We start from the raw sequence: 25170 nt of genomic DNA, 5'->3' as shown, positions 1-25170 counted from the left end.
GGGCGGCCGCCATTTTAGAGCGCGGCGTGAGGCGGAGCGGGGCCGCGGCTCCTCCCGGGCCCGTCAGCGCCGCCCCCAGCGCGGGGCTCCCGGGGCCCTCCCCTGGCGCCGCTCCGCCTCCTCCTGCGGCGGCCGGGACATGGCGGCGGCGCTGCGCGGGGCTGTGGCGGGTCGGTGGCTGAGGGAGGGGGGCGGTGGCGGCGGCCATGTTGTGGGGGGGGGGCAGCGCGGCGCCTTCGAAATGGCGGCGCCTCGCCTGGCCTCGCCTCAGGGCCGCCGCCTGTGAGGGCTGTGCTTCTCCGCAGGGCTCCTCCGGCCGCTCGGCAGCTGGGCCCCGCGGGCAGCCCGAGGTGTCGGCGCGGGGCGAGGTGTGCCCCTGAGGGGATTCGGGCGGCTGCGGGAGGCGGCGCCGCTCGGGAAGGGGCTGGGGCCCCTCGGGAGCCTGCCCGCTGGGGGCTTCCCCTCCGTCCTCGGCAGGTAGGGTATGGCCTGCGCGGTGCTGGAGCGATTCTGGTGTGGGGGTGAAGCCTCTGGGGGTGCGGTGGGGTCAGGAGGCAGGTAGGCGCTGCGCTGTGCTGCCTCCCCTCAGCGAGAGCTCACCAGCAAAGCAAGGGAAGGATGGAAGAGGCGAGGAACAGATCTTCACAGAATCATTGATCCTGGAAGAGATTTTCAAGACCACCTGGTCCAACCACCCCCCTACCACCAATGTCACCACTAACCCATGTCCCCAGGCACCAGGCCCAACCTCTCCTCGAACACTCCCAGGGGCAGTGACGCCACCACCTCCCTGGGCAACCCGTCCCAATGCCTGACTGCTCTTTCTGAGAAGAAATGTCTCCTCATTTCCAACCTGAACCTCCCCTGGCACAACTTGAGGCCATTCCCTCTAGTCCTATCACTAGTTACTCTGTGAGAAGAGGCCGACCCCCAGCTCCCCACAGCTCTCCCCTTTCAGGCAGTTGTTTTCACCAAGTTTAGCCCCTCCTTGGCACCTCAGCAAAGAAGCAGGTGGCCTCTTTCTTGGCTGAGAAGCTTCTTACTGCTTTTTGGTATCTCAAAACAATTATAATCCCAAGTCTTCCACTTGTATTGAGCATAATGTTTGAAGGAGGATGTAAAACAGAATGTGCTTTGGTAGGTGTAGACTTGACTTTACAAATAGGTTTGTTGTAATCGCTTTCCTTTGCTGATCGTTAACGTTCTAAAAGTTCTGAATGCCAATAACAGTTGAGTATGTTTGCTCTTGAGTATTTAACCACGCTTTTAGTAGATGGAAAAGCTGTTCTACAGTAGCTTCAAGATGAATTTATTTCATTTGGAATTCAGTTAGCATTGATACCTAACGCTTGTTGAATGACATGTTGCAATGTGAGCTGAATTTTTGTTAACCCTCAAACAAGTCAGAGCACTTCTGATTTCTCATTATGTGAAAAATCCAATGACTGGCTTAATGAAAGAGTTGTTTCATTCCTGTTCTATTTCCCCCCTTTTTTTTCCTTTAGAGTCACACCTCTACTTCCAACTATACTTCAGCAGCCAGTGAGGACCGTCACTTACTACAGTTTACGGAAAGGAAAGAGGAAAACTGTGAAAGCTGTCATCGACAGGTTTCTCCGGCTGCATAATGGCCTTTGGGTGAGGAGAAAGGTAAGATTTTTTTTCAAGGAACACAAGCTTTGTGTTCACAGACAGCAGGCTGTTTTCCTTCCATCAGGAGGCAGTAGCTAGTATGGAAGTGTGCACAGGGAGACTCCTGACTTCCTGAAAGTGGGGGATTTATCCAGGTTTGCTTATCAGTATTGCTATATATGCATATCGGCTGGCAGCAACCTGCTTAATTTCTTCTGTATTTTCTTCTGACAGTCTGGGTACAAGAAGAAATTGTGGAAGAAGTCTTCTGCCCAGAAGAAGCGTTTGAGAGAGATGGTGCTGTGCACTAGAACGCAATGTAAGCTCCTCGATAAAATGACCACTTCTTTCTGGAAAAGAAGAAACTGGTATGTTGATGATCCCTACCAGAAGTACCATGACCGCACAAATCTTCGTGTGTAGAAATTGTTATTTTTTGCATCTTTCTACGAAAGAGGCGGTGTCTTGTGTGGTATGGCCCCGGTATCTTAATTTTAGATCATAAATCTAATGTGTTACTTTTATAAATAAACATACGCGTATCATTGGATCAGAATTCTGGGTATTGGGGCCCAAAATAAAGGAATATTCAAGACTACTTGGAGCACCAATTTGTGTTTTACTTAACAGAGGGTGAGAGCTGAACTTGTCACCTAAGTGTTCTGCAGTCTGCTGGTTTCATGCGGTTGTGTGTAAGATTGTATATGTGGATGAATGCAGCCTAAAATAAAAGGTAGCAGATAACTCAAATTACTTAATTTTTTTTAAAGAAACACGTTTAACCTCAGGATATTTTTTGTCCCTACTTGTTGGTAGCTTGCTACCAAGGAGAGAAAGAAGAGTGGGATTTTGTTTTGGTGTTGCTGCCTGTTAGGGTACCATATGAATTGTTGCCATGTCTCCGTGTTAGCATAGGAAAGATGGTGCTTCATGGTTACTTGTGGTTTTGATAACCGATTAAAAACACATTAGCCAGATTTCATAGCAGAACTCCATTATGGGACTGGAATTTTGTATTTTGTATTGGTTTTTGAGTAGTGGAATTGCTTCATTGGGTCCTGTTCTACACCCGCAAGCAGTCAGCTCTGAGTATTTTCTTGTTTTTTACACACTGCACATCTCTGCTCGTGTGCGTACAAAAGACTACCACGGATTTATTATGGGGCCCTCTGGCAATGTAAGTTGCAGCTCGTCTCTGGTTTCAGTAAGGAAGCTTTCTCTGTAAAAGGCTTTCTCTGTAAAGCTGGTAACTTCAGCAATTGTGTGAAATACAGTTGCTTCGAAACATTTCCTAATAATTAACCCCTTATTAATTAGGTGCTCCCTGTTTGTCAGCTCCAGAGCCACCTGCACAGCAGGAGATGGCTGGCTACACGAGGCTGTAGATTTCAATGAATTCACTGGTTACGCAGAGTGTTCAGTAGCTGTATTTTTTTTCCAGTTCATCATACAGAAAAGTTCTGAAGGACATGCAGCACTTAGTGAATACATCTATATACAGTCAGCCAGAATCGAGATAAAAATCATACAGCAGTCAAAGTAATTATTCTGGCCTGCCAGATACATTGAACAGACTAAGGATGTTGTCTTCTTTATTTTCCTTAAAGAAAAGATTAAGACTTTATTCCAGATGTATATCGAGCAGTGTAACAAAACCAGCAAAACGTCAGCCTTTGGAACCGTGACGGCCGTTCTCGGGAGGCGTCGGCTGGACCATTTCAGCACAGGGCTTTTCTGCTGGTCGCAGCAAAGAAATCACATGGGGTGCACAGCGATGATCCTTACTTAGTTTGGATAAACGCAAAGCCCGACACCGTGTTCTCTACTTCAAGTACAATGCCAGATGCGTAACAGGTACCCGAAACAAACAGCAGGAAGGAGACTGTGATTAACGAGCGCTCTGTCACGAGTACAAGGGCTTCGTTACGCGGGAACATGGAGTTCAGGGAGCAGTGGGAGGCAGCAGGTTGTTTACACGAGGCTGAGGAGCACTGTATCCCTTCCAGCAGCTTTCTCCCTCTCACTAGCAATAAATAACCCCATTTTCCTTCCGTGCTGGGTTTGCGCCTACACAATTTAGATTAGTGGGGGGTTGTTCTGCGGTTACAGCGACAAACATGAAGTCCCTGAAGTTGATGTGATCCTGATTCAGTAGTTGGCAACCACTGTAACTGCACTGATGCTGCTGTGCCAAGAACAGAGGCACAGGATGGCACTGGGCTGCTCTGAACCTCATGTCTTCATAGCTGAGGTGAATTTATGGTGAATCTGTGAAGTAATTACAGCCCCATTTACCACAGATCAGATGCAGTTTCCCTTCAGCCCCAATTTCACTTAAAATAACGCACGTTACGCTTGAGCCTTGTGCTGGCTAAAGGCTGCAAGCTCTAGAGGCCGGGTTTCTGAGGGCCGGCTGCTCACCAGCAGCGTTGGGGCAGCCTCCCCTTGAACGTTGCGGGCTGTTCTGGGCTCCGCAATATAAAAGGGACGTTAAGGGCCTTGAAAGCACCCAGAGGAGGGCGACAAAGCCGTAACAGGGCTGGGGGCATGTCCTGGGAGGGGCAAGCTGAGAACTGCGGCTCACCTACACGTGCCCAAGGAGCCTCCACCTCTGCATCTGTTTGGCCACGTCCTGCAAACTGTTTGCCACGAGGGGTCAGCATCGGTGCGGGAAGGCCGCTTACTGAATCAGGCTCCTTCCTCTGGCACAGGCTCCAAAGAAAAGCTGGACAAAGGACTTCATGTCTGGTGTTTATTTGAAATAAACGTAAATAGCCGAAGGGTGAAAGGACAGACCTGGGGCAACACCTGCAAACAACCTGTGCGGGACGAGGAGAAATCAAAAGCACGCGACGGGTCTCCTGGGTACAGAACGCTACGGCACTACGTGGACGTGGTGAGGCGTTCACATTTCTCGTCTATCTATACACAAATATACAGCTCAGTTGATAATTTAATACATTATTTTTTTTGCCAGACATACGAAAAGGTTTATTTTTCTCCTTTATACAGTGAATGTTTTGAGAGATATAAGGCAACTCCCTTTTCAACGATTTCACCTCAGCACTTAAGAAAATCTAAACAGTCAAGTTTACAATAAAACAGCAGATTAGACACAATTAATATTTTCAGTGAGAATCAATGTTAATGCAGCGTGTCTGAGAACAGAATTTGTCAGATGCTGTGTAGCTCTATGGTTTGGTTTTTTTGGCATAATTGAGTGCAAACTTGTCAGCTTTTTATCTTATGGCAGCCTATTGCATCGCAGGGAAACGTAGCTTGCTTGCAACAGGATTTTATTTCTGCTAACACTGCAGGCAGTTCTTCTCTTTCTTTTTAATGCTTGCCAAAATAAATCAAACTCCAAAGCTGCTTAAAAATAAAACACACAAGCTGAGCTCCTCAAAGCATTTGCTGACTACATTATAAGGACTGACTCTTCTGTAACTGCTATTTAGGACTGTGGGGTTTTTTACAATTTACTTTCCGAGGACTTCTTCCTCCTTGCCCATTGCAAAACATGATTAATTAGCACGTGTAAAGGAAATAAAATTCTCCGGCAATGGGGCCAGATATTGTGGCAGACTCAGGAAGCACCTACTTGCTTTCCCCACTTCCTAGCCGGGTCAGAAAAATATTTGTGCGCGCACGTAGCCCGTTTTTCTCTTCCCCACATACCTAGGGAGCTCTGGGGGAAAGCTCGAGGCTGCGTCAGGCAGGGACAGCCGGGATATCGATGCACATCCAGCAGAGAAAAGGCTGTAAAGGCCACGTCAGCTTTCTCTCTGAGCCTGCCGCACTCCAACCGGCTGTTGGCATCCTGGGCTGCACCCGCACTAGCCACATAGTCCTACTCGTGGTCCGGGCTGCGCACGGATCCGTCAGTGAGGGCAGTTCTAGGTAACGCTAAACGTTTCGTCTAGTCTAGGAGCTAGGTCCGAGAGCAAACACAAAGGGCCACGCACTTAACTGGTGTGTGAATTTCACATGCGGAACACTTACAAGAGACACCAACTCGAAGCACAAACACACAAACCCTACAACGTCTTCCTCTTCTTGTACACGTCTCATGTATATATGGATACAAACACAGCGCGCCGCCTGGGTCCTGCGGCTCTACCCAAACCCCACGCTACAGGCGGAACTCCAAAAGCAGCTCGGCCCCCGGCGCCCTGCTCTGCTCGTGTAAGCGAAACTCCAGCACCCCACCAGGAGAGCAGAACGCCGGGGCCGGTGCCGTTACCTGCAGGGGAGAGGGGTTCGTTTTCCCCCGGAAGCAAGTCGCTAAAGCGATTCTAATGCGTGTTGCCGCAGCTAGCACACGACCGCCTCGCTCACGCTTCAGAACTGTCGGTGGAACATTTGCCACAAGCAATACGCTCCGTCGTCCTCCACACAATACTCTCCTGGCTCAGGCTGATCAAAATTAAGACTCCCCTTTCCTTACCTTGTTGAAACCATTCATCTTGCACCTCTCTTCCTCGTCCTCTCTAAGTTCTGTCTCTTTAGCGCAATGGTTGGCTCAAAATACAAGTGAGCTACTTGCAGGAAGAGAAACGGCATCGCAGCTCAGCCTTCCCTAACGAGTCCTGGGCATTTTGAACAGCCAGAACACCGAGATACTTGTTACATCGCCGCTGCCTTGAGGAGGAAGGGAGGGAAGAGAAATCCATGGCTCCTGCAAACCCACTTCCTTAATGATAAAGCCACAAATAAATACACTGTCGATGCATCATCATGAGCAACTGATTATTTTCGCCTTCGCTGTGCATTCACAGGGCCAGAGCTATGCAGACACAAGTGAGAGGTGTAAATGTACAGCCCGACAGGGTTAGCACGAGTGGGGGGGACGCTCTGCAAACAAAGCGAGGGCTCTGAATCTGCAGGGCTCTGTCAGGCTGGCCTAACCACGTCACCGACAAACGCGAGAAGCATGGAACGGGGTACAGAGAGAGGAGAGAGAAAGGCCATGTCTACAACGCTGTACATCGAAGCACATCCATCCCGCTGCTGTTTCCTACGTTATTATCGAGTAGCTCTTTAAGGCAGAAGAGAGACATTCTGTGGATCTTGGTGCTATTGGCTCGTTGCACTCACATTGTTTCAGTGGCAGAGGACGAGGTACTTTTCTTCCTGAAGCGAGGTCTAAGGGTCCTAGGCGGTGCCTGCAGGGAGACGAGAGGAAACATCATCGGCGCGTTAGGAAATGTCGTTTTCTTGCCTTAAAACTCACCTGTCTTTGTGGCACCTCTGCGGTAACGATCCTGTTTCAGGCATGAAGAAAGAGAGAGGCACATCTCGGCCCTGAAGCTCAATAATGAAGCACCAGCTGAGGACTAAACCCTTTCAGAAAACCTTTGTAGACCCTCACCCGAGTCAAACCAACACCTGGCACCTCTGGCACCTGGTTAAAGGCATGGCTAAAGCTCGCCAGTCACACAGTGGTCAAAGCAACCGGGTTAAATCGGTGCAAACTCCTGCAGCCACTGGATCCAGAGAGCAAAGCGCTGGTAGGAAGCCCGCTCTGGTGTTTCCCACCCACCTTGCTCCGTCCAGCCCCTCTGGGGGCACAGCTCCTCGGGGCACCGCGAAGCACGGAGGGTCCCCGAGGTGGAACACGCTGCGCCTCTCCCTCCCACCAGGCAGAGCGCTTGCCAAAGATCCGCTTCTTGCTGGGGAGGCCGCAGGCACGCTCCGCTGACATCGTTCTGGAGGAGGACTGCTGCAATTGTGCCTTGCAGCCAGCTCATGCGGAGGGCTTTAAAAAAATTGAGCAGCAGGCTCAAGCGTGGAGCTGCACGGACAGACTCCCAGGCCAAGTGCCCACAAGAGCCGCCGAACGCCCCAGAGGAGCCAGACCAACCCCGTGAAATCGGCTTACTCTCATTAGCCCCGTTCCCCAGACCGAACTGACTGAGACAGAAATTGGTTAGAAAAGAAAGCAAACAACAAAAATAATCGTTTGCATTGCATAAGTCTCTCTGAAAAGCTTTGGCTTGGCCCTGGGTCTCGTCAGATTCGCAGAAAGAAACGGTTACCAGGTGCTGCAGAGGAGCACAGCTTCTCTGAAATTTTACCCCAAGCCCCGAGAAGCACCGGGGACCAGGGTGGGCTGGCTGTACCCAGCAAGGCACGGCCGGCAGAGCAGAGCTGGGGAAGGAAGCTGCTGTGCGCAGCCGTCAGGGATCCTGCCACAGCCACAGATCCACCCAGGCCCTGAGCTGCTGCCTCAGTCTCCATCTGCAAAGCAGGAGCCCTGCGACGCAGCCCGACAGCTCGAGCAGTACCTCCTGCAGCTTGGAAGAGGGCTTCTTTGGGAAGCCAGCCCGCTCTTACAGCAAAGCAGCCATCAGCTGCCCGGTAGATATCCTAAATCAGGAACGAGGAGCTCTGCCTCCCCTGGGAGGCCGCCTGGCAGCTGGGAGAGCAGCTCCCGAGGCTGCGCCTTCTCACGGTCAGAGCAGAGCAGGGTCCTGCGCCTGGGTCTGGAGAAGTTTGGTCTGGAGAAGAGGAGGCTCAGGGGAGGCCTCATTGCTCTCTGCAACTGCCTGAGAGGAAATGTGGGGAGCTGGGGGTCGGCCTCTTCTCACAGGTAACCAGTGACAGGACTAGAGGGAATGGCCTCAAGTTGTGCCAGGGGAGGTTCAGGTTGGAAATGAGGAAGAAAAAAAAAAAATCTCTTTACTGAAAGGGTCGTGAGGCATTGGAACAGGCTGCCCAGGGGAGTGGCTGACTCACCGCCCCCAGAGGTATTTACACGATGTGGTGCTTACGGACATGGTTTCGTGGTAGACTTGGCAGTGCTGGGTTAATGGGTGGATCTGAGCATCTTACAGATCGTTTCCAACCTAAGTGAGTCTCTGAGTCTACAGCATCCCACCAGGAGGAGGTGTGACTGCTAGCCAAACCACCCCGGGGGAGGGGGGACCAGACCACCTCCCCCACGGTGGAGATCTGGCTCAAATCCCAGTGCTACATCAGGGCTGCAGGAGTGGCTCCGTCCCCCCCCTGCCCAGGGCATTAACAAACCGTATTTGTTAATACCAGGCCTGATTCAAAAGCTGTTGAAATCCTGAAGTCACTGGTTTTGGTGGGGTTGGCCAGGTGCATACTCAAGCAAGAGGGAGCGGGCTCTGAACTGGGAGCTCCCTGGCTGTGGGTGCTGGCAGTTCTCACCCCCAGTGCCTTGTCTCAGGGACGAAAATAATAATTCCTCTACAGACAGGAAAAATGAGTGGTTGATATCCACATCCTCTCACCAAAATACCTTCATATTATGACGTGGTTTAGAGCTAGATCCAAGTTTTGCACTTCAAAATCTAACTGCGAAACCTTGTGTAATCATTATTTCCACAGGTGTGGATTCAAGCTTCTATCAGGGAATCCACACGTAGGAAACTGAGTGTTCCCCCAGCAAGACTCACCCCTGAAAGACTGGACATGTACTGCTTTGGGACTCTCTTTTTAGACCAAAGAAAGATGTTCATTCAGATATTCAAAGAACTTCACAGAAGGAGGAACCTTGGCAGCAGGCAGTACCTCAAGGGGCTGATCCTTCTTTTTGGGCCTTTTGTTCATGGATGCGCAATCCAACAAATCGTTCTCCTCATCATCTGAGAACACAGAGCCTCTCGTTTCACAGTTTGCCTGCCGCGGCTTTTCATATTTATCGTTCACATCTATTTAACGTGGCCGTTTATGGGCTAAACGTGAAGACAAAGGACGAGGAAGATCAGTGACGGTTTGATTCACGCCCCACCAAACCCCAGCTCACTGCAAAGCCATGCATCTTCCAGGGATTAATAGGAAAGTTCACACTTCACACGCCAGTAACAGCAGCTGTGGGGTTAGAAATCAAAATGACCTCATTTGCAAAGGCATTATAAGCTCTATATGGACTATTTATGTGGAATTTAGGCTAAATTCACGGTCTCTGATTTTCTGGAGGTTGACTCTAGAAAGAAATTTGGTTGTTTGGCTCAGGGATAAATGAAATAATTGATTTCTTGAATTGCTGATTCCATCCGTCGTTCCTACAGGTGCCGTTTCTAGAAGGAGCGTCCGCTGGAAGACACCAAGTGAGTGCTGAAGCCCTGCGGGCAGCCTGGAGACAGCTCCCTGGGGTGCAGAAAGTGCAGCAGCCATAACTGACTGGAGGCTGGGAGAGCTCCAGCCAAGAGCCCAGGCTAAGATCCACTGAAGTTAACCAAAAACTTCAACGGGCGTTGAAGGGGCTCTCAGTAGGTTGTGTTGTTACAAGACCAGTGGGGAAAAGTCCTCTCCTGTCACTAGAGCAAACCCTACAGCCTGCTGCCACTGATGGATCTGCAGGCAGAGTGCGGGACCATGACTACAGCTCACTAACACCTGCGTGGCTGTTCTCACCCTTGTGATTTACAACATGATCTTTGCGGGGCTGGTCATTTGGACGATGCATTTGCTGCCTCAAATCCAGGCAGTGAAAAAAGACGGTATTTTCAGCGGCCAGTCCAAAGCACGAGCTATAAAAGGGACACCCAGCGCGACCAAGCTCCCTGCATCTCTGCGGGCAGTTTCTTCCCAGCAGGGCTGGAGCTTTCTTGGTTTAACTGACAGTCACACTTTTTTTTTTTTTTTATTCTAAAATATGGCAGGAGTGGAAGTGTTTGGTGCTTAGACGACATGAATCACAATTGCTGGGTCTCTGACTAGACTGTGCTACAAGCATACATAGAAATGATGTTCTTCTTGTCTCACAGAAATAATGTACTTCTTGTCTCAGCCTCGCTGCAAGACTCTGCTGGACCAAAGACTTCAGCGAAAGGATTCCTAAATGTCTGATCACTGTTAATCTGTTCAGATCCTTAAAGCACCACATAAATGAGTAACCAAAAAGCTCTTTCAGCCAGGTTATGGAGAGACGAGGGGAAGCGACCTGGCTGCAGCAGCACCGCGTTCACAAGCAGGTGACCGGGGCTCTCGCCAGTGCCAGACTCAAGTCTGAGAGCCTGTGAGATGAGATCTCAGCTCAGGGTACGGATGCTGCAGGAGAGCAGTGCACGCCGTCCTCTGGCTGCTGCCCCTGTGTCTCTTCCCCTGGATCGCCGCTCCCGTGGGCAGGCTGGGACACACCGACACAGGTTCTCAGAAGAGCTGGAATTTGACTTTTATCCCAGCGGTACCGAAAATGCTGACAGTCGCACTGCAGAGAGGCCTGGGATGATGCTGAATTTTTATTTTTTTCTGTATAGGACTGTAAGGATAATACTAAATGTTCTTCAAATCACTTGGCAAAACAGTCCAGGGACATTCTATTTCATTTCCAGTTCTATCCTTCCACTTGGGAAGTGAGACATCCAGGAGGAGCCTAGCTTAGGTCATCTTGGGTGCAGGAGATGGCCCTTGGTGCCTCTGTACGCCGAGGACAAAAGGAGTCAAGCTTGTTTTAAAAGCTGTTTGTTCAGAGCTTGGACACAGCCTGAACCAAGCGTGCCCAGATCTGCAGCCTGTAGGCCAAGCGCTGCCCCGACACCAGTCCATGTGTCACCTCCCCAGAGCTCCCTCAGATACAGACTGCAGGCTGGACTCCGGGCAGGCTGGTGCCAAAAATGGGCCGGGACTTCTTCGAAGTGCCTCCCTGAGGCACTCCCAACACCCACCCAGCCCTGTGCCGCTGCGGGGAGATAAGGGGAAAAGGGAACAGGCCAGAGGATGCTGGGGAACCAGAAGTAGAGCTTCCCTGTGGAGACACCAGCTGCTGAAGCAGGAGCACAGAGGATCAGGCAGAGGTGCTCTGCTGCCTTTCTCCTGCTGTCAGCCACTCGCCGCCAAAGGAGACAGAGGGAAGCGTCGCCCTGATAACGCTCCCAGGAGCCCCACGCTTTCCAGCCTACACTGCTTCCCCATTACTTTTTTCTCCTGAACTGGGTGCTGGGTCACAAAGACGTCCAGGAAGCGCTGCCAGCTGTGTCGTGCCTCCCCGAGCAGCAGGGCAGACGCGCAGCGCTCCCGTGGGCTCCTCCACTCCCCCCAGCACCCCGAGCACCACGTCCCTGGCCTGGAGCTGTTCTTTGAAGCCTGGGGGAGAGCTCAGTCCCCAAGCTGGCACATGCTGCTTTGACCCCACAGCAGAGAGGTTCCCAAAGTCCCCTGGAAGCTGGGCGGAGGCCCTCTTCTCCCCTGCTCCATGTCACTGGGAATGAGGCACCAAGAAACACCCATGTGGGAACCAGTTTTGCTTCAGCCTCACTGACCTGGAAGAGTGAAAGCTTCTGAGCGCCGGTGGGAGCAGATCTTGAGTGCAGGCATCCCCCGGGAGCTGGGGGGAGAAGGGAGGATCCCCTGCCCGTCCTGGCTCAGGACATCACTACTGCAGGAATCCCTACCTCGTACTGAGCTGGGGTGCCAGACTTTGTCCCGTGGTTGTGGGAGCATCGCGCTGCTGTGGGATGGGAGCAACTCGTCTCAGAAGGGCTGCGGAGCAGGGGCACCAGCTCTGATGTTGGTTGTCTGCAAATGGGGCAATTACAGGATGAAAACTAACTGCTACACCAAGAGTGAGCCCTCTGCAGGAGGAGAAAACGGGAGTAAGGCGGGGAATGAACCAGAACACCGAGCAGATGTGAGGAATTAGCGGGGAAGGAGGCTTACAGTGAACAGAAGGGGTCTGGGCCACCGAGGTTTGGCTCTGGAGAAGGGGCAGATCAAAGAGCAAAACGCTGTCAGGGCTGGCACAAGCTTCTCGAGGGCAGCGCTTGGCCTCGAGTCAGCTCCTGGGTGTTTCTAAGAGCTGTCTCTAGGATCTGAGGCTCTGGGGCCTCAGGCCACCATCAGACGTCCCCAAAGAGGCCGAGCCAGCAGCGTGTGCTGCTCCAGGCAGTGCTTCACAGCCAGGAGGGGGCTGTGTAAGTCCGAGGGCCTCCCCTGGCTCGGTCGCCTTCAGGAGGCCCTCACTGCCCACCTCAGAGCCCAGTACCTTTGGGGTGCCTTCACCTCCCACGTTTCTGCCTCCACACCTCTGCGGGGAGGAGCAGAATCATTGCAGAGATGGGAAAACCGCTGCTGTCCCAGGCTGAAGCTGCTGCTGCCTCCTGCAAACATGTCTTTTCAGCATCCAGACCAGATTATACTCCTCTCCTCTCTAAGGCAAGGCAAAACCTGACTGTATACAGTCTAAAGAGCCCTTAATTCCAGTTCCTATCACCCTGTCCTAATTCCTTCCAAGGGAACCCATATAATATAAGCAACACGTTGGGTGGGAAGTCCTGAAGTTGGGCATATTGCAAGCTGGAGTAGATGCCTGAGCAATTTGCAGAGGTGGGATCAAAGCTATTAAATGCACCACAGGGAGCAACCCTGCATGGGCAAGGAAACGTGGGGCCAGATCTTCGTCATCGTTACTCTCGGTGATTCTACACATGGCTGAAAAATCTCCCTGGCAAAACCCTTCCAGCACAACACAATGATTCTGCAGCAGGCTGCTTTGCCAGCGCTTGCTCTGTTATTGACTAGGCTCTGACCGGTGCTGCCGTGTGGCTACGGATCACCTCCTGTGGGTTTACACGAGTGTAACAGAGGTCAGGGCCTTGCCCACTAGCTCCAGATGAGCAAAGGACTTTGATAAATAAATATCTGGACACTGAAATGTTTGGACATGGAAATACAGCGGGAATCAGGCTCCCCAAAGCTTTTGAGAGGTGGACCCCCTTTATTTTCCTAGGTAATACTTCTTGCTCCCATCACTGTAAGTCCTCGGGGCACTCGGACAAACCACAGCCACTACAGCAGCAGGAACAAGGTGGTGTATTATTGGAAAGGAAGACGAAGTCACTCCAAAGCTAAGCCTTTGTGGGGGATCCTTCATGTAAGGAGCTTTGCACAGCACTTAGTAAGAGCAAGAGAGCGGATATTTATTGTACACTGGTGATCAGCTTCGTTTCCCTGAAACAAAGACAAATTTGCCATCATTTCCAAAAGGCATTGACCCAAGTCACGTCCTTCCCCAACACTTCTCATTGCCAAACCAAGAAATTAGAAGCAGCCAACTCGACCAGCCACAAAACAGGGGCAGACAGGAGCTCAACTTTCCGAAGCTGAAGTCAAGTGCAACCAAAGCAAACCAGTCCAATCGCATTGTCAACAAAGTCACCGGTTAACGAAAACACATCCCACAAGTGATTAGGTTGTTAAGTGCTAGGCTATTCCAGACACCTCAGAAGAAAACCCATGCAATCTGTAACACTTACATCCAAGTCCCATAATATTTACATAGAGAAAAGGAAAGAATAAACTGTTAGGGGAAAGCATTTGGGTGTAGAAGGGGAAGGAACATTGGTTCAGAGCACAGAAATCTTCACCTTTGCTTTCATAACATCTGTGGTTGAAGTGGAGGTTATTAAACAGCCATGAATATTTGAACTTGGTTGCTAAAATGCAAATGTACTTGAAGAGCCTACTGATTTTCTATGGAAATGTTTCCTGCCCTGAAATTACTAACATAAATATTAAAATATTTTTAAATACTGGAGAAACTCCCAAACTGCCATTCAGAGGTAGTGGTGCAAATTGACACAAATCACGCCTGTAAAAAATCGATTCAGCATTTAAAAGGGAAATTTTGAGGAATAAAATGCCTGGAGCAACAGAAAGCAGTTGCTTGGTCTTTAAGCTCAGTGAAAGAAAGGTTAAAAAAAAAAATCTGTAAATCCCCAGCGCGAGAGCTGGAAGCAAAACTAGCGACGAACAAGAATGAACTCACCCAGACCATTTAAATGGTTTTGTTCAGGGACACACAAACAGCTCCCCTGGTGAAAAGTCGATTTGTTTTTAAGAACAGCAGCACACCACGAAGAAGGGGCTGGGCACATCTGATACAGCGGTAAGGTGGCTGGTTTAAAACACGATTAAGTGAACGTCCTACGGGCCAGCTGGCCGTGTGCGCTCTGTCACCTTGCCTGCAGGGTGACGGTGCAGGAGAAGATCCCACGTTATTTTACTGGGAAAGCTCCGGGGCTGGCCTTCTGCTGCAACGCCTTGTGTAGGGCTGGCAACGCCTAGGCTAGGCTGGCTGTCAGTCTGTAGCGTCGAAGGCGTGCGTTACGGTATCGGTGGCTGACACGGAGCACAGCCCTGCGGTGCACGTCCCCAAAACACTCCCGTTGGTCACCTCTGAAGACCCTGCACGTCTCTTACAACGCCTGAGGCACCTGATCAGCATTCCAGTATTAAATCCCCCCTCGGACACATGCAGCCACGGTTTTCCTGATATACAATGGATTTTAAATACCTTTACTCTCTACAAAGACTAAAACCGTTCCCCCCTCTCAGCCATGCCATGGAAGCCGTCCCCAGCAGCACCTGAGTTAGTTGCGATCACAGCGCTGACTGGAAAACTTGTTATTTCTGAAACGCAAGGCCCAAGCAGGCTTGCTGGACGTTGCCCAGCACTTAAGCATTCACCGGGCACTGCCAAAAGACAAACAGGCATCCCTGGAGATTTTCACCCTGCCCTCCCCGAAGGGGAAAGCAAGCACTCACAGAATTGCCTTGCTGTTCCTGAGGGCTGCGGGCTGGCTTTCCACAGGCCTTGGACGTAGAAGGGATTCGTCAGAAACGTGGGTAAAGGCTTGGGAGGAGCTTGGAACAAGGTTTTTGAACAAGGCGCCGAACAAGAGCAAGAGGAGCTGATACAGAAGCTCTTAAGAAGATGTGGGAGGACGCCCAGAGGAACACGCTTGTGTTTCGTGAAGGCACCAGAGCAGAAGATGACCGTCCTGAGCTGTGTCGATACCTCGTCACGTGCAGACCAGCTGTGGTGAGCCGGCTGGGCACCGAAAAGCTCCTCTCTGGTGAAGCAAACAGCTTCAGCAGCAGAGGAGCCCACCGTGACAGGGACAGATCTGTTCCCACACCTCGTGCCGCACTCAGCCTGGTCTCCAGCCGCTGCACGGCACCCGGGGGCCACAGCCTCAGGACACCGCCGGGCTTTGGCCCAAGCTGTTGTTAACACGTCGGTGCCTCTCTCAGGATATTACCTAGGAGCTGGGTGGGCGGACTTCTGTGCTCTCCTAAGAGCTGTGGGGTTTTTGTGAGTCAGGCAGCAAGAGAAACAATTCCGTTCCACCTGCAAGAGCACTGAGGGAACTGCTCCTGCCAAGAAGGCCGCCTGACAGCCCTACGACAGCCTCTAGTATCCTGCTTGATGTAAGGCTTGACTATCTGCCCGCTCAGATTATAAACTCTTTGGCAACGAGTACTTGTAAAGTTTGCGTCCTGAAAGTGGCCACACAAAGGTTTGAACCAAGGGAAGATCTGAGCCAACAGCGCAGAACGATTCAGTCCTGGCTAAGCAAACTCGGCTTCTTTCTTCACCTTCCTTCTTTTCGGCTTTGAGGAAAAACGTTCACATTACGTAGCCAGGGAGCCGTCCCCGAGCGACCAAAGCCGCCCTGACAAAGGAGCACTGGCGATGGCAGGCCTTTGTCTGAGTGCATTAATGCTTCCATCGCCCTGGAGACAGAGAGCGGGCAGCCCGTGCAGGCAGAATGAACCCTCGGAGATGGAGCCTCGGCGCATTGCTATTGACACGGCCTGAGCGACTGCATTATGTCAAGGAAAAAAAAACCAAAGGCAGGCCAATCTGAGAGACAGAGCACTCAATTTAAACCAGACCAACATGACTTTGGGCCCGATTCGTAAACACACTGGGCTAATTACCGCTGTAGCATCATTGAATGACTTCCCTGAGATTAATTCGTGCTGATTAAGCACTTAGGGATTCAACGATTCTTTTATAAATACCCCCTAAAGAGGCAAATCCATAAAATCGGTTTAGGCTCAGATTAGAAGGGTGCTACTAAAAATGTCCCACGAATCCAAGTGTTTCAGGTTTGTGTAAGCAGATGCAGCTTTAAACGGGCTTCGTTCTCCTGCACAGTGGCACACTCGATATGCTAGTGCAAAGAGTTGGAAAAGGAGAACAGGGAGGGTGACAACCCAGGCGCAGGGCTCGGCTCGCCACCTACACGGTGTGCGAGGAGACAGAGGGTCGGGCTGGGATCGCCAGACATCACCGCTGCACGATGCTGCGCGGCACAGCCGGCCGCTCTGGGAGTGACACTGCCTTGTCACGGACAGCAGCGGCTGCAGCACGGTGGCAGCCCCGCGATCCTTCAGTTCCCGGGCTGCCTTCAGTCCCCGGGCTGCCTTCAGGCCCCGGGCTGCCCGCAGCGTGCACAGCAAACAAGAAGCACATGAGCTGAGGTGCGCAGGGATTACCGAAGTCTGTTTCCACCAACGAGACGCTGCCCGTCTGGGTTTCTTCTTCCTTCCCGGACAATGTGCTTGGCAGCCCCATCCTCCGGCACGCCCACAGCAGAGGCCTCCCTCTCCTTTCATCTGCCGCGGGGACAGAACGCAGAGGGGCTGCGGCTCGGCCCTTCACAGCCTCGCTGGCTGCCACAGTGCTGAGAAGACCACCAGCAGCCGAGCTGTCTGCTACGCCCCTAAGTTTATAAACGTGAGCAGTGCAGGACGTTTTACAAAAACATCTCTAGCACAAACCGAAGCAGGGAGAGTCCGTTCAAGTGTATTTCATCATACCAGGGCCTGCTTCTAGGCTTTGCCATTTATCCTGCCTGCCCCAAACACAAATGTCCTGCCAATAACGTGTGCCAAGCCTTCAGGGACAGAGCACGACAGGGCTGGGGCCGAGGGAGGGATGCTCTTGCTGAGTTGCCCGTGGTTTTGCACTAGTCTGACTGATGCTATGAGGTGGGGGAGTGACACCGGTGCAGCGAGGACAGCGGCACAGCCTCCAGAAGAGAAAGGAGGGAGGGTTTTCTCCAGGGAAACGCTCCTTTGGGTACCCCGGGTCAGTAAGGTGAGCAGCACCGCAGTATTGCCATCAGCGCACACACGGCTCACACAGGGGCTCGCGGCCTGGCCTTCCCCTCGCTCACTCGCTGGTGTTAGGACACGCGGTGAGTAGGGGCGGCAGGAGCAAGCCAGGCTGGGGAACGCGGCCATGCCCAGAAGGGACGCGTGGGTATCGGGGCGCAGGGAATCCGGCACTCACCTCTGAGGAGTCGGCACACCGAGCAACACGTGCACACTGAAAGAGGAGCTGAGCATTAGGAACTCACCCAGGTAAGCCACTGCCTCTCAGATAACGCTTAGCGTGGCTTCCTCTGCTGGAAAGTCCCGAGGTGGACTCCAGGGCTCCTGTCTGTGTGGGGACGATCGTTTCTCTTCGCCAGCACAAAGCTCGGGGCTCACCTGAGGCTGTGCTAACGGGTGCTGAGGCTGGCACTGCGTACCCTGGCCCTGCTCTCACATCACGAAACAGAAATAACTCCTGGCTAGAGGGGACCGGGAGCGTGGAGAAGCAATGTATAAGGTTGCATGCTGACAAACACAGGGTGCAGTCCTGGGGCTTGTATTGCTGCGTGCCTGGATGTTTTGTTCAGTGGGCTGAGGCAGGACATTCGCACGCACTGGTGCAGTCACTCATGGCTTCTGAAGGAACCCAGAACCACAGAATCACTGAGGTTGGAAAAGACCTCTGAGATCATCTGGTCCAACCTTTAAAACACATTCCTAGATCCCCGACCTTCTTAAATCAGGGACACACCGAGGAGCTTTGCAGCGGAATTGCAGTAATGCAAGTAACAAGGGAGCTGCTCTGTGTCCTTCAGTGCGGGTGACTCACAGGTGTCGTAAATTTGTGACCTTTGCAGCTTCACCTCGTGGCTGGTTTCTGCCTCAGGAAGCAGCCTAGGAACCACGTCCAGTCTGAGCCCTCCGCTTTAATCCTCACAGCGACATAAGTGATAAAAGCAGCTTTTGGAGGAAAAAGGTCTGAGTTTTGTGTGGTTTCTTTGGTCCCGATTATCCCGCACTGCACTGACAGCTCCCCCACGGTCCCACAGACATTTTAAACCAGCCCAAGCCAGCACTGCTGCTGCAAGAAGTCCCGCTGCAGCCTCCACCTTCCCTGCCCCAGTGCTGGTGTCTGCTGCTGTTCACAGGTCTGAGGACCTGTCCCAGGCCGAGAGCTGCCTGGAAGCAAGAAGCAGCATTTAATCTGCACCAAATCCCCGACTGGGGTCAGGGTATGCAAACAGGATTCATACGTGTCCAAAGGAAAGGACAGTACGGGGCAGAAGCAAGCAGCTGGGTCGTATCATTTCAGCAGGTCTGCTGGCTCGTATTAGCTTGATGCTGCCATGAAGTCAGTGGTCTTTGTACAAAAGACAGGAGGCTGGGCCAGCTCAAGGGATTTTTAGTGGATTTAGCTTCTGATTTTACATAGAGTCTGCTGATTTTTGATTTCTGTGAGTTTAGCTTCTGATTTTACATAGAAGGTAACTGATCTCAATTTCACGACAATTTATTTTCGGAGAGCTCGTACAACGTATGTATACGGGCTGTTCTCATACATCTTTCTCGAGTTTTTCTGGAGAGTGGAGACAGAGATATCCAGGAATATCCTGAGTACTGATATTCCCACACTTCTGCTCTGTCCTGCAAAGCCTTTAGAGCTTAAGTTGGACTTAAGCCCTGACTCTCCTGCACAGAGGAGTGTCAGAAGGCACACTGCATGTTTCTGCTTTGAGATCACCCCAGCTAAGGACGATCTCTGCCTGAGGTAAGCTTCAGCAGAAAGGGCACTCGGTCCGGGCAATACGGTGCCTTCGGAGGACGTGATACTCTGGCCCAGGCAGCGTCAGTTCTGGACACCGATGTCCCGTGAAGCAGTGCAAATGTGCTTGCTGGAGGATGTCCCCCTGACTGTCCCAAAATAAAGGCTGGCTTCAGTGCTCAGCCCACACTGGAGGTTTCAGCTGACATCAGCAACCACCCCGTACGTTTGCATCAACTGTGGGACTGAGCTCTGCGGCCAGCATCCCACCCCTCAAGTCACAGCGGAAGGGAACAAGTTTTACCTGAGCTGTCCGGGATGTCTCCAAGGCAGTAACGCAACGTTATAAAGTGCAAAAAGCCCCCACTGTTAATACAGACACATCTGTATGTGGGTTGTACCTGGGCATTTGCCAGAAAAACAGCATTGCCTTGAAAAGTATTCAGAAATGCTTTTCTGGAGCTCCCAGATCTCTATAATGACGAGCAGCCATGCGACATTTACAGTTCCCAAACGAAAGGGGCAGTTCTGCCCGGAGGAGAAGCACGGCTTGGAACATGCATCGAGGCTGAAATACCACAGGCTACCATCGGGCTGCCAAGAGGCTAAATGGAGAAACGCTGAGCTAGGAGCAAAGTGAGGGCTCAGATCAAGAGGACAGGTGGTCGGCCCGTTACACGCAGGAGGGGCAACCCCCGTGTTTCCTCGGCGTGTGCTGAAGGAAGGTGCGCGTGTTTCACGCACGTGTTTCAAGGCACGGCGAGGCAGACGTTGCTCCTCGTGTCGTCTGCGTGTGGTTTTTGGCTGGGTGCAGGGAGGAGGAGGAGGAGGAGCGGGGTCTTTCTGTGGGATGGGTGTGAATATGGCTCAGCTGTCGGCACAAAAGGCAGCAGAGACGGCGGGTTAAGCTCGCCGAGCATCTCAGCTATTGCTCAAGCAACAGCACAGCTGCCTTCGGTGCCAGGCCAAGGGGTGGATGCAGCTACTGAAAAAGCAGCAAAAGGTACAGGAAAGGAAGAGCTAATTCCCCTTGTCTCAGACTCTGGCACATTCTATGTCTTGACCTCACAAGACACTCTTCACCGGGCAAAAATAACCCTTTGCTGTGTCTGCCCGTGGTCCTTGCTAACCGAATGCCAAGCTCTTCACACAGCGATTCCCTTCTGCCAAAAGGGAATTCACAAATCAATCTAACCAGCACCAGTCACGTTATAAAGAATCACAACAGTGGAAATGAAACAAGCCGAGCAGTTACTTAATGCAGTCAGGGTATAGCGTGGTCCTGCAGCCAGCTTTTGGCCAGAGCCAAAGCCCACCGGTGTCAGGAGGGTTTTCTCGGTGGGCTTGGAAGCACGCCCGAGAGATGTGAAAGCAGAACCCAAGCCCCTCCTAGTGCTCACTGTGGGAGCGGGTTTTCATACCAACAAACCTGAGTTTCAGCTGTCTCCTCTGTGCAGTGAAGGCAGCAGACCTCTCTCTATCCCTGTCCTTCCGAATCACTTTCCTTTAAATATGGCATCTGCTCTTATACACAGTCATGCAACAGGACTGGAACTGAGTAACACCAAGTCCCACGGCACATCTGGCTGTTTTTCCAGTGCTTAGGGTATAGGGATTCATCTAAACTGTAATCTTGACCTACAGAGCCATCTCTTGTCTTTGCCACATTGTTTTAAGTGAGGCATGTACCAGTCGTTCAGTGGCAAAGCTGGCTTGAGGAGCTTCCCGTTCCTCACCACTTGGCTTCACACTACATCTCTCCAAAGGTGCCTTAACAGAGTCGTTTTGGAGCTCCCCTGTGAGGTTTATCAGCAAATTGGTCTGAGTTTAAAATAATCCCATAGAAACTGTAAAAGAAAGTATTTTTTTATCTGAATCAAACGCTGAATTAATGTATTGCGGGTCCCACAAGTCCCTGGCTTAACCAACAAGAAAAAATATAGACGTGTAAATAGAAAAGTGAACACTCAAGAAATCAAGAACAGCAGCGCTAGGTCAGCTCAGAGCTCTGGTCAGGCCTGTCTCTGCCAGCAGCTGGCAGCAGTGCGGGGCAGTGTATATAGGAGGGCATGCAGCAGCACTGCTTCCCCAGGACCCAAGAGATGCCTGACAGCATGAGAAAATAACGCCTGATATTCGCAGGGCTGGCTGCCTTAGGAGCCCAGCTACACCATTTTCAGGATTTCTTCCCAAGCCTATAGCTCTTTACCAGGGGATGTCTCGAGTGACCTCAGCTGGCCTGCTCCATGGCCTGAGGGCAGCACTTCTTGTTTTCGTAAGGCTCCTGATCTCTCCTTGGCACTGCTACCTCTCATCCTGAGAAAATTAAGAGCCTGTGCTAGATGGAAAACAGATTCTTCAGCCTTTGTGCATCCCTGAGAGCCACAGGAGAGAAATAAAGGGAGTTTTCAGAAACGTTACAAAAGCACTGCTGCAGGCAGTATGTGTATGTACTTCATCAAAGCCTGTGACCCCTGCAGAAGTGAGTGGTGCTCCCACACGCTCCCAGGCGCGGAGATGCCAGTCTCAAAGTAAAAAGGGTTACAACTGCTACAGCGGTGCTTGGCTTTCCCATCTGCAAGGTTGGCTATGGCCTAGCAATGCCTCCTTCCTCGAGCAAACCCCACGGACCTCAGCGCTTCTCAGCACATCCAGACAAAATAACGCTTCGGGTTCCTGTCCCTGCTACTGATCCTTTGTAAACTCAGTGGCTGTGGGAGCTGCACTTGCAGAGGATTGTAGTGGGTTGGTAGGAACGGAGGGTGCAGGGAAATGGGTGAGTGTGGGAGCACCGGAATGAACAAATGGCAGAAGAAGGGCTACAGGCACGGCACCCGAATCGTCAAGATCCCAGCACACCCACATGCAGTTCCTCGGATGCCTGGATTGGAAAATAAAGGCTAGAATAAAAGAAAACATAAAAAGGGACATTTTGGTTGTCTAGAAACTTCTCAGGAGGTAGTGACAAGACAGAGCACTGCTACTACGACTGAGAAACCTCCTTGAGAAATGGGGATCGATCCACAGACAGCACTTTTCCGCTGATCAGGTATTTTACAGGGTATATTCACTGAAGGCAGGTATACAGGAAAGCCACATGAGAAATACTCTAAGGCATTGACCCTGAAATACATGAAAATCGTCTATCACACATGGCTTTCAGGATCTGCCCCCGAGAATTACAATTTGTTCTGCTTTACAGACACACGGAGGGGCAAAGATATGCTCCAGTGTACTGCAATAAAGCAGGCTCTGAATTCAGGTCTCCTAGACCCTTCCTCCTGAGCACAACTCTGCCTCTCTTGCATACGCAGGACCTGTTTCTTCAAGACTCCCCTAAAAGCCTCCAGAAAGCAGGATTTCTACTGCAGGCAGCATCTGCGGTCCCAGCCGGGCTCTCTGTTAACGTAAGCTGGTTTTATGTATCCCAGCTACTGCTGTCAGACCTTCCAGGGGCTGGTGGCTCCCAAGACCCTTTTCAAGAAAGCAGAGACCTTCAGCTGAGTCACCCTCGTGTCAAACAGGCCGGGGTATTTTTGCTGACTCTCTCTGATGTCAGACCGAGTAAGTCCCATTATCTCTAAGCCAGGAATATAAAGGAGAAGTCTAAAGTTTCAGTGAGAAAACAAAATCCATCAAAATCCATCTAAAGTAACACGGAAGGTGAAGCAATAAGACCACGTCTGGGCTTGGCATGCCTATAAAATGTTGGCTCACCCAGAATAGGGCCCTCAGGGCCTGATACAGTCTGACTGAGAGTTCACACCCTTCCATACCCACACACAATAGTCGTGACTTTGATCAGTTCTCCCCTCGAATCGTTCTGGCTACACACATAATTGTGCCCGTACAAAACAGGAGAGATCAGGACCTCTTCTTTCAATTAATCTGATTAAAAGTGACAGCAAAACTCTGGCCACAGTCTTCCACCCAGCACGACGCAGCCGCCCATGGCTGATATCACCGCCTGGAGATGCCCGGCTGTACTGGATGAGGGACCTCAGGGAGGTCACTAAGGGAGATGGGACAGAGAGAGGTCTCGGAAGATTTTGAAAATCTGTGTCGATTTCATTAAAAGAAGAATTAAAACCAAAATCTCAAATTTTTCAGATCAAAAAAAAATATCTGATAAATACTACACTCTGTTTGAAAAGTCTACGAGCAGATCAATTTTTCAGAGATCCCCTTTGACATTTCCTCCTGCAGTACGGAAACCAGATCAAAATCAGAAAATTGTACATGTTAAGAGCTGAGATTGCTGCCTTGAGAAAAAAAAAAAAAACTACAAAGACTGCTCTACACACCTGGAATTAAGGTAAGTAAATTATGCTTTAGTTGTGCCATTTGTTATTTTGCTCTAAATTATATGTGATTTGGTTTTAATCTTTATTTTTTGAGTAGAAGTTTTCTATTCTGTGTGAATACTTTACCTTCGGACTGATTACTACAAGTGAAAGCAAAATTTGCTACGTGCACACAAGACCCTACATAAATATATGAAATATATGAAATGAAACCACTGCAAAGCTGCAATAAAATTAGCTGTTTCAGTTTACCTATAAAGAAAATGTATTCAACAGATGATGCTAAAAAACTGAAGAGAAGTCTATGAGCTATAATTCTCAGCATCTGTAAAGGGCTTGGAGGATACTTTTTAGGAAGGAAGAAAACCCCATTTCTAACACTTTCCAAAATGAAAGCAAACTACGAGGGGTAGAAAACTACACAGGCTTGAAACACAGTGTATCTCTGCATGGGCTTCAACACACTGAAACTTTTAAACTTCAAATTTACCAGCCCACATTTCAAAAACTATCAAGACACGCCTGCAACTTTCTTTGGTTTCTCACCCTAGCAGCCGAGTTGCATGATCTTTGGCAGTGTCTGCGAATTCCTGCTTGGGACAACACTCCATCTCTCAATTTTTTAGCAGAACTAATCTGCACAGTCATCCCCAATTAAATGTTTCGGATCTGGGTTCACTAAGATTTCTTTAACTGAGCTTGAAATAAATTTTCACAACCAAATCCTCAGGAACGGATTTTATTCCCAACATGCTGCTTCTTCCCTTTGTTTTTTCAGAATCTGAAAACAAACCTTTGCTTTTCAGGGACACTTGCTTTCCATAACAGCGCATATGCAGACATCCTTCATATTAAAAATAGCTGTCAGACCTTGGCTTCTGTTTCTAGGAGTGCTTTGTACAGGTTTTATTTTTCAGTAGGCTTCATCAGTGATGAAGTTCTAGACCTAGAGCTGTTGAGGGACAGCTACTGTACAGTTCAGAAGAAGGAGTGGGACTAATTCAACCCAGATATCCATTACAACTTGCATTTATGTTTAGATAGCATAACAGAGGGAGGTTGTATCACCATATGGAGGCACTGATGATAATAATGACCCTTGCCCACTACTGCGCATTCTTACCCCTGCTTTTGGCACTTCCATTAGCGCCTCTCTTTGAAAACCCACCGCTGCTTGCACTTCAACTTCACAGCTCAAGTTGCAAAGACTGACGCTGGCCCCCTTGTGTGCTCACGTCCAGTCCTTGATACCAGCCAGGAATAGCAACCAACAAACGATGATACTGTTCTCTCTTAAGTGTACAGTGTGCCTGTGTCCTGTGAGTTCTGGTATGTGCTGCCTGCGATGTCTGTTTCTATATATTGCTGCCAACGGCATGACTTCATTCAGCTGGGTGATATTCCAGACAACACACCGCTGAAAATAACGCTGGCACTTACCTGAGCTGCCAGTGCCTTCCGATGCACTTCTGGATGGTTTTGGCTGGCTCTGTTTGCTACTTGTTCGTACAGTGACCGACGGGGGAACAGTGCTGCTGCTGTCTCCACGAATGGTCGAGAGATCCTGCATGCTAAAGCTCCTTAGTCTCTCGGACAAGGCTCCCTGTCCCTAGT

At 50.8% G+C, this 25170-nt stretch overlaps 2 protein-coding genes across 12 annotated transcripts in view; one reads left to right on the top strand and one right to left on the bottom strand.

Moving 5' to 3' along the window:
- The first annotated feature begins 11 nt into the window (after positions 1-11).
- MRPL35 (mitochondrial ribosomal protein L35) lies at positions 12-2230 on the top strand. Its single transcript, XM_048047898.2, has 4 exons — positions 12-170; positions 306-477; positions 1506-1650; positions 1867-2230. Exons 1-4 carry the CDS (start codon positions 140-142, stop codon positions 2053-2055), a joined length of 537 nt encoding a protein of 178 aa, XP_047903855.2. The 5' UTR covers positions 12-139; the 3' UTR covers positions 2056-2230.
- An 811-nt stretch (positions 2231-3041) lies between these two features.
- The window catches only part of REEP1 (receptor accessory protein 1), a 66693-nt gene continuing 44564 nt past the window's right edge, over positions 3042-25170 (bottom strand). For 4 of the 11 annotated variants that reach the window (XM_066995563.1, XM_066995568.1, XM_066995561.1 and 1 more), the window contains 4 exons: positions 24997-25165; positions 17687-17722; positions 9057-9311; positions 3042-6797 (listed from right to left, as the gene is read on the bottom strand). In XM_066995563.1, the coding sequence (XP_066851664.1) occupies positions 9097-9311; positions 17687-17722; positions 24997-25165 (420 nt within the window). In that variant the 3' untranslated portion in view covers positions 3042-6797; positions 9057-9096. The other 7 variants (XM_066995562.1, XM_066995564.1, XM_066995567.1 and 4 more) reach the window with 7 other exon arrangements.

The sequence above is a fragment of the Anser cygnoides genome, chromosome 4 (genome assembly GCF_040182565.1).
Source record: "Anser cygnoides isolate HZ-2024a breed goose chromosome 4, Taihu_goose_T2T_genome, whole genome shotgun sequence".
NCBI classification, from domain to species: domain Eukaryota; kingdom Metazoa; phylum Chordata; class Aves; order Anseriformes; family Anatidae; genus Anser; species Anser cygnoides.
Note: the sequence above shows the minus strand (reverse complement) of the source record. Positions and strands in the feature narration are given on the sequence as shown.

Excerpts from the sequence above, each read along its gene's own strand:
- MRPL35 (XM_048047898.2), top strand. The coding sequence starts at position 140 with ATGGCGGCGGCGCTGCGCGGGGCTGTGGCGG. Across the intron at positions 171-305 it reads GCTGCGCGGGGCTGTGGCGG|GGCTCCTCCGGCCGCTCGGC; the intron begins GTCGGTGGCTGA and ends GCTTCTCCGCAG. Across the intron at positions 478-1,505 it reads TTCCCCTCCGTCCTCGGCAG|AGTCACACCTCTACTTCCAA; the intron begins GTAGGGTATGGC and ends TTTTTCCTTTAG.